Consider the following 13,905-nt stretch of genomic DNA (forward strand, 5'->3'; position numbering starts at 1 on the left):
CATGGTCACCAAAAACCATGATTCTGGATCCCTAGACCTTTGTGCTTCTATTTTAGTTATAAACCAAAAATAAAATTCTGAGGCTCCCAACCATCAGAATGGACTTTCTCTTCGGCCAGGGCACTCTAAAACTCTGAACGACTGGTTTAGGCCATGACTGGAAGTAGGGGTCGGACTCATCTAGTTATACTTCTCTGGTTAATATCAGCGAAACATTTACAATGTATTTTTCTCAGAAGCCTGCTACCTGGAGGGTTCATCTGCATGAGTAAAACTTTGGTCTCCACAAGCTCTAATGGCAACCCAGACATTCCTTTATTTTGATAACTCTTTCAACCAGTTGCTAATTAGAAAAATTTCAAGTTTACCTATAACCTGGAAGGACACATTTCTCCCTCCCACAACCCCTGCTTCGAGTTGTCCCATCTTTCTGGGCCAAATCAATGTATTTATTAAATGTATTTGATTGGAGACTAATGTCTCCCCAAAATGTGTAAAACCAAGCTGCACCCCAGCCACCTTGGGCACATGTTCTCAGGATATCCTGAGGGTTGTGTCACAGGCCATGGCCACTCATATTTGGCTCAGAATAAATCTCTTCAAATATTTTACAAAGTTTAACTCATTTTTTTCTTTTTTTTTGAGACTGAGTCTCACCCTGTTGCTCAGGCTGGATTGCAATGGCGCCATCTCCTCTGCCTCCCGGGTTCGAGGGATTATCCTCCTCAGCCTCCGGAGCAGCTGGGGTTTTAGGCGCACACAACCACACCCAGCTAATTTTTTTTCTTTTTTTTTTTTTTTTTTGTATCTTTAGTAGCAAACTGCTGGGATTACAGGCCTGAACCACCACGCCTGGTGAGTTTATCTCTTCTTATCATAATCCACCTTGCCTATGGCTCCCTCATCAAAAACATTCACCCTGGGCAAACATGGATCTGTTTCAAATTTTTAATTTTCATTTATTTGTTCAATTATTTTATTCATTCAGCAAACCCGTTTATTGAACAACAAATAGACACCTTAATTCACAAACTAGGGTGTGTAATAAATGTAGCCTTCTTTACTTTTCAATCATTCAACTTTTTCTATTTCAAGCTCTATTCTGATTATGTGGCCATAACTTATTTTCCTCAGTTTTTGTGTGAGTTCCCAACAAGATGAGATGGTTTATACAGTGCTAAGTGGAGAGTTTGAGGACTAAGCTCTAACCTGTCTTCTCTCTTGCTCAAATTCTTTTTTTCTTTCTTTCTTTTTTTTTTTTTGAGATGGAGTTTCGCTCTTGTTGCCCAGTGCAATGGCATGATCTCGGCTCAATGCAACCTCCGCCTCCCAGGTTCAAGTGATCTCCTGCCTCAGCATCCCTAGTAGCTGGGATTACATGCTCCTGCCCACATGCCTAGCTAATTTTTTTCTATTTTTATTTTATTTATTTATTTATGAGAAGGAGTCTGCTCTATCCCAGGCTGGCATGCAGTGGCGAGATCTTGGCTCACTGCAACATCCACCTCCTGGGTTCAAGTGATTCTCTTGCCTCAGCCTCTCAAGTAGCTGGGACTACAGGCGTGCGCCACCATGCCAGGCTATGTTTTTGTATTTTTAGTAGAAACAGGGTTTCACCACCTTAGCCAGGCTGGTCTTGAACTCCTGACCTCAGGTGATCTGCCTGCCTCTGCCTCCCAAAGTGCTGGGATTACAGGCATGAGCCACCACACCAGGCCCCAAATTCTTACCTAAGGGCTGTTAAGAGTCACAGCCTACAAACCATAAGGTCTCATCAGACTGTCAGAGGTATTCAAACCAGAGCAACTCTATCTTGAATAGGAGCTGGGTAAAATAAGGCTGAGATCTACTTGGCTGCATTCCCAGGAGGTTAGGCATTCTAAGTCACAAGATGAGTTAGGAAGTCAGCATAAGATACAAGTCACAAAGACCTTGCTGATAAAACGTGTTTCAGTAAAGAAGCTGGCCAAAACCCACCAAAACCAAGATGGTGATGAATCTAATGGTCATCCTTACTACTCATTAGATGCTAATTATAATGCATTAACATACTAAAGGAAACTCCCATCAGCACCATGACAGTTTAAAACGCCATGGCCATGGTGGCAGGTGACTGTGATCCCAGCTACTTGGGAGGCTGAGGCAGGAGAATAGCTTGAACCTAGGAGGCGGAGGCTGCAAGGGGCCGAGATTGTGCCATTGCACTCCAGCCCGGGCAACAGAGTGAGACTCTGTCTCAAAAAAAAAGGAAAGAAAAGAAATTTTAATGGTCTGGGAGCTGCTGATGACTTAAGAAGGCTGGGAGGACTTCCGAGTTTAGCACATTGGTTCCTTTCCTTGTTACTCAGGAGACATCAGCGTCCCTAAGGGCCTAGTGCCAGTTTTCAAATTCCTGCAGAAAATATTCCCCCAAATTCAAAGTTACAGAGGGATAGGGAGGCTTTTTTTTTTTTTTTTTCCAGGAGTGGTTAAGAGGGATAATTGACTTTCCTATTGGGTCTGATGCTGAGTCTGATCCCAGGAACCTTTCTCTTTGGCCAAATGTCACAAGAGAACTAGGCAGGTCACCTGAAGTAGGAACTATAGCATCATCTTGAGGAGGGATAGAGCGACTTGAGGAGAAAAAGACTAATATATGATCAAAAAGGAGACATTGTTTTGTGAAAATGAGGAAACTAAATTTGTAGCGCATTTATTGCGAGCTGTTACATTGTAAGGGCCCTTCAGTAAACAATAGCTATAGAAACTGTACAGAATGATTGTTCCCCATCTCCATATAACCCTTTGCAGTTAACGTCCCAAAAAAAGCACAGCACAATTTAATAGAGAAGGCTTTTTCTTCAAACTACATTGAGATCAAAAGCCCAAAAGAATAAATTGAAGGGATAGAAAATAAAAGCAATTTAGATATAACAGTGGTTAGTTGTGCATTTAGAACTCTTATTTCTGTCAGGATACAACAAGGTAATATGTGTGAAAAGAGTTTCAAAAATATCAACGTGGTATTGTTTTCCTGTAGAGACAAAGGCAGTGGAAGTAGAGAAGTCATAAACAAAAGATCTTATCTCCAGCTAGCTCTTGCCTGAAAAGTAGGTGCTTAATCATACAGGTAGGTCTAAATAGTAAAAAGATGTATTCCATAAGCCACTAACTAAAATCAGTCTGGACTTGATCTCTGTAGCCCAGAGAGATTGATGATTCTAGGGAGGGGATCGAGGGCCCCAAATCCAGGAAACTGGAAAAGATCGGTAGCTTAAAACCATTCGTTCATTTATTTATTATTCGCTTATTTATTATTTCACTGTATTTTTATAAAGAACTACTAGAGTTTCCTGGGCAAGGAACTCATAGTCTAGTAGGGGAGACAGACAAGATTAAGGAAAAAACAACACAAGTAAAGGACTTTGCTTTGAGCAAAAGAGAAGGCTCATCATTTGAGATTGGAGAGAGTTCCAGAGGATAACGTGGGAATATGTGATCTGATGAACTGAAAAATGCTGGATGACTTCAAACTTTCTCATTCAGGTGGCAACATAGCATCATTGGAAGAGGAGAGGGAGAGCATATGGGGGTTGAAAGAGGGAATAACTCCAGTGGGCAATGTGTTGGAGAGGAGAGTTTAAATTGAACAGCGTATATCTACATGGAAGCTTGATTTGAAGTTGGCTCTTACTCAATGTTAAGCAAGCAGTTCTGTACTTGATACACTATTAGGGAAGAGGCTGCAGGGAGGGGGGAATGTCTCGATGTTAGCTCTTGTCAGCTGCCTACAGGAACTGTTTGTCCTGTAATTTTGAGTGGGAAATGTCAAATTAGCATTTTATCAGTATGTCAAACTTGGTATATATGTATATATAAAACTATACTCCTGATCTTCCTCCCCAAATTTCTTCCTCCACATTTCTTCCCCAGATCAGTTCATGGAAACTCTGTTCTTCCAGATGCTCAAGCCAAAAACTCTGAGGTCATTCTTCTTTTTTTTTTTTTTTTTTTTTTTACGTAGTCTCACACTGTCGCCCAGGCTGAAGGGCAGTGGCAGAATCTCAGCCCACTGCAACCTCCCCCTCCAGGGTTCGAGCAATTCTCCTGTCTCAGCCTCCCAAGTAGCGGGGACTATAGGTGTGCTCACCACCACACCCAGCTAATTTTTGTATTCTTAATAGAGACAGGGTTTCACCATATTGGTCAGGCTGGTCTCGAAATCCTGACCTCAGGTGATCCACCCACCTCTGCTGCCCAAAATGCTGGGGTTACAGGCATAAGCCACCATGCCCAGCCCCTGGAGTCATTCTTGATTCTTCTCTTTCCTCCATTTTCAACATATACTCAGTCTCCAACACCTTTTTTTTTTTTAACCACCTTCCCAGCAGCTAGTCTGTTCTTAGCCTCCATCACCTCCTGCCTCAATGATTGAAATAACCTCCTAGCCAGTCTCCTTGCTTCAGCTCCTGCTCACCTGCAGTCTGTTCTCAACACTGTAGCCATAGTGATCCAATGAGAGCAGAAGTCAGGCTAAGTCATGGCTTTGCTCCAAACCCACCAACTCTCCCAGAGTTAAACTCGACCTCCACAAAGTGGATGATAAAGCTGTCCATGATTTAGATCCCTCGACCACTCCAACCTCATGTCCTCCCTTTATCCCCCCATCCACTCTGGTCCCGACACACCAGCTGTTCTTCTAACACATCAGGTAGATACCTTCCTCAAAAGGAAACTTGCTGTTTCCTCTGCCTGGCATAGTCAGTCTTTCCTCAGAAAGCTACATGACTCACTTTTCATTTCTTTTCTTTTTTCTCTTCTTTTCTTTTTTTTCTTTTTTGAGGCAGAGTCTGGCCCTGTCGCCCAGGCTGGAATGCAATGACGTGATCTTGGTTCACTGCAACCTCCGCCTCCCAGGTTAAAGCCTCAGCCTCCCTAGTAGCCAGGATTATAGGTGCCCTCCAACATGCTCAGCTAATTTTTGTATTTTTAGTAGAGCTTGGGTTTCACCACGTTGGCCAGGCTGGTCTTGAACTCCTGACCTCAGGTGATCTGCCCACTTTGGCCTCCCAAAGTGCTGGGATTATAGGCGTGAGCCACAGTGCCCAGCCAACTTTTCATTTCTTTCAAGTGTCTTCCTAAATGTTGTTAATTAATGAAGCTCTTCTTGATCACATTTATATAAATTAGCCATTCCCTACTTCCCTGGGGTTCCTTGTACCCCTTACTTTGCTTTCATTTCTCTCTGTATCACCTTGGACGTAATATATATTTCATTTTTAAAATTGGATTCCCCTGTCTAAAATAAGGACAAGTTTGATTTTGATTTTTTCACCACCGTATTTCCAGTGCCTGGAATAGTGTCTGGAACATATTAAGCTTTTAACAAGTGCTTGTTAAATGGTCATCTATTTTTCAGGAAGAAACAGGAGGCTAGTGGCTGAAGAGGGGATGGCAACCAAGAGGGATAAATGGAAAAACCAGAAGATAGACTTTAACAAACGGCATTATGTCTTTTTTTCTTTTTTTTTTTTTTTTTTGAGACAGAGTCTCGCTCTGTTGCTCAGGCTGGAGTGCAGCAATCCCAGCTCACTGCCACCTCCGCCTCCCAGGTTCAAGAGAGTCTCCTGCTCCAGCCTCCTGAGTAGCTGGGACTACAGGCACCTGCCACCACGCCCAGCTAATGTTTTGTATTTTTAGTAGAGACAGGGTTTCACCCTGTTAGCCAGCATGGTCTCGATCTCCTGACCTTGTGATCCGCCCACCTCAGCCTCCCCAAGTGCTGGGATTACAGGCATGAGCCACCGCGCCTGGCCTGGGCATTATGTTTTAAGGAGGAAAGACAATTAGAAATAGAACTGAGGAGGGTAGAGAACAGAGAAACTGATGTGAGCCAAACACACCTACCTTACAAGATTAAAGGTGTTTGGCCCATTGCTGAGGCCTCATGAGAACAAATTAAGATCCCCAAGAAAGGTTCAGTCTGTTTATGAGTCAGGGTCAAGATTCGGGGCTTTATTTCATCTCCTCCTATCACCCTCTGACTGAGATGAGAGTTTCCTACACAAGTGAGACATATGCGACAGAAAATGTAGCTGGAGGGTTCCATGCGGTGATTGGCAGTCTCCACCTAGAGTCTCAGCTCCAAGATAAGCCCTAAGATTCCCTCTGGAACACTAGTCTGTACTTTTCTAAATTTAAAGGAAGTCTCAAGTGTAGAACTGTTGCTGCAGTCTGGAGTCTTCACTGGTACAGCAGGATGATGGATAGTTTTTCAATACTCAACACTTGTTTTCTCCTACGTAATGCCTCTTTTTTTCTTTGTAGCTCCATATTCTTGGTTTGCTGCATTGCTCCACCCCAGGCCAAGCAGAAGCATCTGTAACATCTGAAGAAAGAACCCAGGCCCACAGCTCACCCACTACAGAACCCTGGGACCTTTTCCTCCTTCTAGGTAGGGAAATCTTCAGCTGTTTTTTTTCTAATTCTCAATCCTGGACCAAGGTTGTTTCTGGTAGAATAGCAGGGAACTAAAGGATGAAAGACGGGAAGGACGAAGGAGAGGCAAAGGTGGTGGGGGAAGAAGAGGCAAAAGAAAGGGGGACTAGGCAGAGCAGGGCATTTATTTCAACATATTCTGTTCCTCCCTTTCTCTCCCAGCACCAGCTAATGCTAAGAAAAGCCACTTTCACAGATGGTGACGTTTGAGTCTTGTGGACTTCACAGACTCTTTGCTTTGTTCTCCACCTTCTGGTGAGAGTCATAATAAACAGTGAAAAGATGGTCAGCAAAACCAAGGAAAATTTAAAGACCTTGGTAATCCAGAAACTGCATGATTATAGATAATTGAGAATTGTCTCTAGATTCAAAAACATCGTTTTTACTCCATATCCTGAAACAATGGAAATTACAAACAAGATATATAAAATCAGATTGTTTTTAAACCATCCCTTGTCACTATTTTACGTGATGTCACAAACTAACTGTATTCATTATTAATTCGCATTAAGAGCTGCATTATTCTTTCAAATGCCAACAGCTTTTCCTCTGAACATTTCCTGTTCTACTTATGAATTATTGTTCTAGTTCTTACAACCTGGGCAGGTTTCCATTAAATCCTTTTTGTTTCATGGGCTCATGTGTATGAAATACTAAATTACTTGCTAAATTACTATGTTCCATTATAATATCCTATTGTATATCTATATTTGTATGTTTATTGTATTTTATATTGTATATTTATTGTAAATGTTATTTATCCTTTAATGGATTTTTATATTGTATTTATTCTTTTGGAGAGGGATAGACAGAGAGAGATGTATTTTTATTTTTTTCGTTGTGTTGGAGCTGTGTTATAGAGAGCATTGGTAAGATTTTGGCAAAAAAAAAAAATAGGTGTGCCATGGTAAAGGATAGATTAGTATTCTACCTATCCCACATCCCAATCCTCATGAGGAATAGCAACAAAATTTTAAAAAATCCTTTAATGTTATAAAAGCTGAGCAAAGGGCAAGGAAAACCTCTTCTTTCCCCTGCCCCCGCCAAAATCTTGTTCTTCTCTTACTAAAGTGTTCAGCCATCTCTCCAGGTGGTGGCAGGGCAATTCCAAAGCCTGGCCTTCAGTTCTTAGCAGAGGACATTAGCATCCTAGCCCACTCCAGCAAACTTTCTGTTGCCTAACAGGCGGGGCTGCAGCCACACTCTAACAAGGTCTGAATCTTGGCCTTATGGGATCAGTATCCTCTTCCAAATTCTTTTTTTTTTTTTTTTGAGACTGAGTCTTACTCTTGCCAGGAGCCAGGCTGGAGTGCAGTGGCTCGATCTTGGCTCACTGCACTCCACCTCCCGGGTTCAAGCAATTCTCCTGCCTCAGCCTCCCGAATAGCTGGGACTACAGGAGCACGCTGCCACCACACCCAGCTAATTTTTGTATTTTTGGTAGAGACGGGGTTTCACCAGGTTGGCCAGGACGGTCTTGATCTCTTGACCTCATGATCCTCCCGCCTCAGCCTCCCAAAGTGCTGGGATTATAGGAGTGAGCCACTGCGCTCAGCCTTCTCTTCCAAATTCTTAGTTTCCTCCTTAGATATTTTCTCCCTTAACCCTACGGTTGGTAGCAGTTTCCTGTATTTGCTGTTCCTGTATTTTGTAGAATCCTCTTTTAAATCTTTTAGTTAACCATCTTTTATTATTTAATAATAACATATATTAACTTTTTCCTGCTCTAATTACTGTTGTGATTTTTGTGTTAGGGAGAGTCTACTCATAACTAGACTCTCCCTAACATTTCTCAATCTCCTTATCCCAGAGGAATGCTTAAAATAATTTTTAAGCCTCAAGGAAACCCTACATAAAAATTATTAAATCAATGGCTTACATTATCAGTGAATTGTAGATGACAGTCAATGTTGTTTAGTAGAGAATGCTAGTTTTCTATAGAGCTGCTCATTTTGGCTGACTTATTAGTGTACTTTTTGTGTGGTTCTCCCTCCTAAAAAGGATAACTGTAACCTAAGTCATTAGTGTAAATAGAGAAAAGTTCAGTTTTTCCTTTGTTTAAATGTGTTTGATTTTTTTACCTTACCCAAGTGGGCCTTAAAGTCTTATAATGAATTTCTACTATGTAAGATGTTAATAAGGTATATTACAACGTATCTGATGGGCAAGAGTAGTTCTTCACCCTATTTAAAACTAATAGTTACTTTATAGCCAACCTTTTTTGGAAAAAAAAATTTGGTAGTTAAGCTTAATTTACCTTTTTACAAATTAATCTCTTTCTTTTCACAAATTTTTAAAATTTATAAGGCAGGCCGGCCATGGTGGCTCACACTTGTAATCCCGGTGCTTTGGAAGACCAAGGCGAGTGGATAACCTGAGGTCAGGAGTTCAAGGCCAGCCAAACCAACATGGTGAAACCCCATCTCTACACAAAATACAAGAATTAGCAGGGCACAGTGGTGGGCACCTGTAATCCCAGCTACTTAGGATGCTGAGACAGGAGAATTTCTTGAACCTCGGAGGCAGAGGCTGCAGTGAGCTAAGATCACACCACTGAACTCCAGCCTGAGTGACAGGGCAAGACTCTGTCTCAAATAAATAAATAAATAAATAAATAAAATAAAATTTAGAAGGCAAATGATAAATCTCTCTTAAATAACTGGCAAGCCAAAATGGGATTTGATTTTTTTTCTAAGGGTAGGCTTGGTTGATTTAACTTAAAGACTTCACATTTATTTTACTTAATTTTATTCACAACAAAAAATTTTATTAACATTTATAGAATAGATAAGCTATCAAAACCATACGCAACACCAATATTTTTGTTTCTTTTTTAAGACAAGGTCTCACTCTGTCACCCAGGCTGGAGTGCAGTGGCATGATCACAGCTCACTGCAGCCTTGACTTCCTGGGCTTAATTGAGCCTCCCAAGTAGCTGGCACTAGTGCCACCATACCCAACTAATTTTTGTATTTTTTATAGAGCCAAGGTTTTGCCATGTTGCCCCGGCTGGTGTCGAACTATTGGGCTCAAGTGATCCACCTGCCTCGGCCTCCCAAAGTGCTGGGATTGCAGGTGTGAGCCACTCTACCCAGAATATTATTTAACTTCAATTTTACATGTAGCCCAACGTCACCAGCTAGTAAGAAAGTATTAAAGTACTTCGTCTTGCTTTCTACCTACAGATCTCTTTACAATAAACTTTTAAAAATTTGTTAATATTGACTACATTGACTTAATGTTTCTTTTCTATTATTATTATTATTATTTTTTGACATGGAATCTCACTCTGTCGCCCAGGCTGGAATGCAGTGGCACAATATCAGTTCACTGTAACCTCCAGCTCCCAGCTTCAAGCGATTCTTGTGCCTCAGCCTCCCAAGTAGCTGGGATCATGGGTGTGCACCACCATGCCCAGCTAATTTTTGTATTTTTAGTAGAGACAGCGTTTCGCCATGTTGGCCAAACTGGTCTCAAACTCCCAACCTCAGATGATCCACCTGCCTCGACCTCCCAAAGTGCTGGGCTTACAGGAGTGAGCTGCCACACCTGGCCTTCACTTGATATTTATGTTAAAAATTTAAATTTTGATGAATTTCCTAAGGCTAGGATTGGATTAGCAGATTCTGAGTATTTTTGCATCTCTTGGGGCTACTTACTGCCTTTTAAAAGCAGTTAAGTGCTATTTTATGAAATAGTGTCAACTATCTATTTCTAATAAATATTGAACAGATTTGTATTGTTTCTTAAGATATTTTAAATTTTTATTTAAGTTAAAATATATTATTAACCTATAGTGACCATATTGTACAATAGATTTTTTGAGCTTCTTCTTAATTGAAATTGTGTATCCTTTGACCAACATGTCCCCACCATCCTACCCAACTACCCCAGCCCCTGCTAGCCACTATTCTACTCTCTACTTCTATGAGTTCAACTGTTTTAGATTCCACCTATGAGTGAGATTATGTGGTATTTATCTTTCTGTGCCTGGCTTATTTCACTTGACATAATGCTTTCCAGGTCCACCTATGTTATTGCAAATGACAGGTTTTCTTCTTTTTAAAAGCTGGCCAGATGCAGTGGCTGATGCCAGTAATCCCAGCACTTTGAGAGGCCGAGGCAGGCAAATCACTTGAGGTCAGGAGTTCAAGACCAGTTTGGCCAACACGGCAAAACTCCAACTCCACTAAAAATACAAAAATTAGCCTACCTGTGATCCCAGCTACTTGGGAGGCTGCGGCAGGAGAATCGCTTGAATCCAGGAGGTGGGGGTTGCAATGAGCAGAGATCACATCACTTCACTCCAGTCTGGGCAATAGAGTGAGACTCTGTCTCAAAAAAAAAAGTAAGTAAATAAAAGCTGAATAGTGTTCCATTGTGTATATATACCACATTTTCTATATCCATTCATCCACTGATGGACACTTAGTTTGTTTCCGTATCTTGGCTATTGTGAATAATGCTGCAATGAACATGGGAGTGCAGATATCTCTTCGACATGTAATTTTCTTTGGATATATGCCCAGTAGTAGGATTGCTGGATCAAATGGTAGTTTTATTTTTAATTCTTTTAGAAACCTTCATGCTGTTTTTCCATAATAGTATACTAATTTACATTCCCATCAACAGAAGACAACATTGAATTTTTAAAAGCAGATCATTTAAATAATGATATTTCAGGAGAAAAACGCCCTATTCCTTTTAGCTGTATACATTTATATTATGACTTGATTTCAGAAACCTTAAATTGTGGTGAAAAAATATGCTTAGAATAGGTAGCATATGGTGTTCATGCAGTTATTTTATCTCTTCTTGACCAAACTTCTTCTTTCTTAAAAAAAAAATGAGCATGTACATGGGCACGGACATGACAAAATAAAAAATTTTTATCCCAATAGCCTTTGACAATCCATAGTACTTCACCTTGAAAAGAGTACAGGTCAATAAATGAAATTTAGCCACAGAAAAGTAATGGCTTCAGCTGGGCACAGCCTGGCTCCCTTGGGGTACTGGTGGCCTCTTATCACCCTGAGTTAGGCCTCAGGCGTTTGCTGAGCACCTGTGTCTTGATATACCAAGTTCCTAAGACCCCAAGGAACACAAGGAGAAGAAGCCCCTTCCCCAGGAAAATCCAATTCACTGGGCAATAGGTGCCTTCAGCTGCCTTGAAACCTGAAAGAGAGAAAGTAGAATGAGAGAGGACAGAGCATATGTGTGCAAGTGGAATGGGGCTGTTGGCAGGTGACAAGGGCTGCCATGCCCTCGCCTCAAAACATTTCCTAGGGGTGCTAGAGAGACCAGAAGGGGCCTGTTACCTGCACAAAGCTGCGCAGCATGGATAGGAGTGGAGTTGCTGTTGCTAGCAGGATTCAGAGCTGTGCAAGTAATGTAGCTCCAGTCCAGATCATGAAGGCTCCAGGAGCCATTGAGGTTGGACCCCACATGGGACACAGCAGCCCCTGGTCCCACTGATGTCCACTCATACGTGATGGTCTCTCCTCCTTCCTCCACAGAACACCTCAAGATGGCATTACAGATCCCATTCTCAGAGATGATAGACTCCACTCTAACATCAGGCCTTGACAGCCGCTCTGCTTGAAACAATAGTTTTAAATGATACAAATAGCAATTAAAGACCTTTCTAGGCCACCCTAGGAGGAGAAGATTCAGGTTATCAAGGAGTAAGAACCCAGCAAGAAATCTAGACCCCTTCAGTGGAAACATCTCTGACTCTCATTTCCAACTCCTGAGCACAAAGAAGGGGCAAGTTGTATGTTTTTTAATCAGCCACAACCACAGCCCGGGGCTGCCAGACTGAAGAAGGACAAAAAAAGAATAAGGAGAGAAAAGAAAAAAGAATCTACCTAGGAAAGGTTCTGGACTGACAAAAAGAGTGAAACTGGGAGAAGGCCTTTACCAAGGGTCATACAGCCCACGAGGCTTGGTGGGTGGCCCACTCACCCTTACCAGTAGGGACCTGGTCCTCTACACCCTTACTTACTGAATATCCTCAGAGTGTAACTGGACACTTTTACAGTGGTCTCTGAGGACACCTGGGCACTGTAAGAGCCTGTGTCTTCCATCTCCAGGCTACTGAGTTGCAGGGAGTAGGACTGGGTGAAGTTCAGTCGCTTTCCCCGTTTCAGGTTAGTCACGTGGATTTGTGGACTTTTGGTTTTAGAGGGTTCTATGAAGGCAATAGATGTTCCATTGTAAAGCCAAGTAATGGACTTGATCTTCTCTGCTGCAGGAAACTCCAGGGGAAGAGTTACTGACTCCCCCAGAACCCCATTCACCATCAATGGGGTTGAGCTGGTTTGTGAAACTAGATTCCCTGTAAACACAGAAGGAAAAGCCTACAGAATGCCCCTGACAATTGTCCCTCCCCCCAAGTCTCCCAGTCAGTCATAGCTCCCCTATGTTAGGGCTCACAAGAACATTGGACATAAACATGTATGAGCAGTGGTGCTGTGCTGGAGCTAAAGTGGGCAATGCTCAAAGTCTCCTTCCTGCTGGGATCTCCAGGAATCACTCCAGGCATCCATTCAGCTAGGATCACTCATCCCTGTCCCTCGGATTGTGCTCCCCTGAGAGCTGTTGGGCCTGGAAGACCAGAATGGAGACCACTGAGGAAGTCAGAGGCCAGCCCTGCCCTGCCTGGTCCCTCTTTCTTCACCTTGAGATTTCAATTCTCACAACTTCCTATTTTCTGAAATGTTTCTGCCTCACAGAACTGGAGTTCCACGTCACTGCAGTTCCGGTGTCTCAATGGTATGTGATATAAAGATCTCAGATGACAGATGGGACACCTGCTTTTAGTCCTGATCCTGCCTCTATTGAGATGTGCAGCTTTGGGGAAGCCTGTTGATTCCTCCAGTCCTTTTCTCTTTCTTTTTAAAATAAGAGAGATATAATGCAGAGCCTTTCAGATTCCTTCCAACTCTGATATTCACCATGTCATTGTTCTATATACCTTAGATTTTTCTCTTTTCCTCTTCCTCCTTGCCCTCATTCACTCTCTAGTCAGTCTTTCCTATGTCCTAGAGCCTCTCAACGTCTTCTATCTGCTTGTCCCCCAATCTCCCTAACATGAGGTCCTCAGTTCTGGAAAGGCCTGGCTGGGCTGTGCCCATGTAGAGAGGTCAAGCTACAGGAGAGGAGCCCCTGACTCACTTACCTTCCTGGAACTGGAGGAGAAAGAAGAGAAGCCGAGCAAGAGGTTTCATGGTGGCAGGACTAACCTGGTTTGCCTTGAAGATCACAAGGAGTTAAAAGGAAGGCAAAAGAAAGCAGCAAGTCTGTTCTGCAGCATCAGCAGATGAAACTCTCTTAGTTCCCTGATCACATGATCACATTTGCTAACCACTTCCTTTGTTCATTTTCTTTCTTCCTTTCTTCCTTCCTTCCTTCCTTCCTTCCTTCCTT

The 13,905-nt window shown here is 42.3% G+C and overlaps 1 protein-coding gene across 4 annotated transcripts; it reads right to left on the reverse strand.

The window, feature by feature from the left end:
• Window positions 1-11,123: 11,123 nt before the first annotated feature.
• On the reverse strand, window positions 11,124-13,882 carry LOC116560259 (SLAM family member 6-like). Of its 4 annotated transcripts, XM_032291573.1 has the most exons (5): window positions 13,658-13,882; window positions 12,913-13,083; window positions 12,482-12,814; window positions 11,796-12,071; window positions 11,124-11,652 (listed from the first exon to the last, which is right to left on the reverse strand). In XM_032291573.1, exons 2-5 carry the CDS (start codon window positions 13,019-13,021, stop codon window positions 11,504-11,506), a joined length of 867 nt encoding a protein of 288 aa, XP_032147464.1. In that variant the 5' UTR covers window positions 13,022-13,083; window positions 13,658-13,882; the 3' UTR covers window positions 11,124-11,503. The 4 variants fall into 4 exon arrangements, with proteins under 4 accessions (XP_032147464.1, XP_032147466.1, XP_032147467.1 ...); XM_032291575.1 differs by lacking the exon at window positions 12,913-13,083 and having other exon boundaries at window positions 13,722-13,882; XM_032291576.1 differs by lacking the exon at window positions 12,913-13,083 and having other exon boundaries at window positions 12,482-12,667.
• Window positions 13,883-13,905: the final 23 nt, after the last annotated feature.

This window comes from Sapajus apella, unplaced genomic scaffold (genome assembly GCF_009761245.1).
Source record: "Sapajus apella isolate SASKATOON/1434 unplaced genomic scaffold, GSC_monkey_1.0 scaffold25, whole genome shotgun sequence".
Lineage (NCBI taxonomy): Eukaryota > Metazoa > Chordata > Mammalia > Primates > Cebidae > Sapajus > Sapajus apella.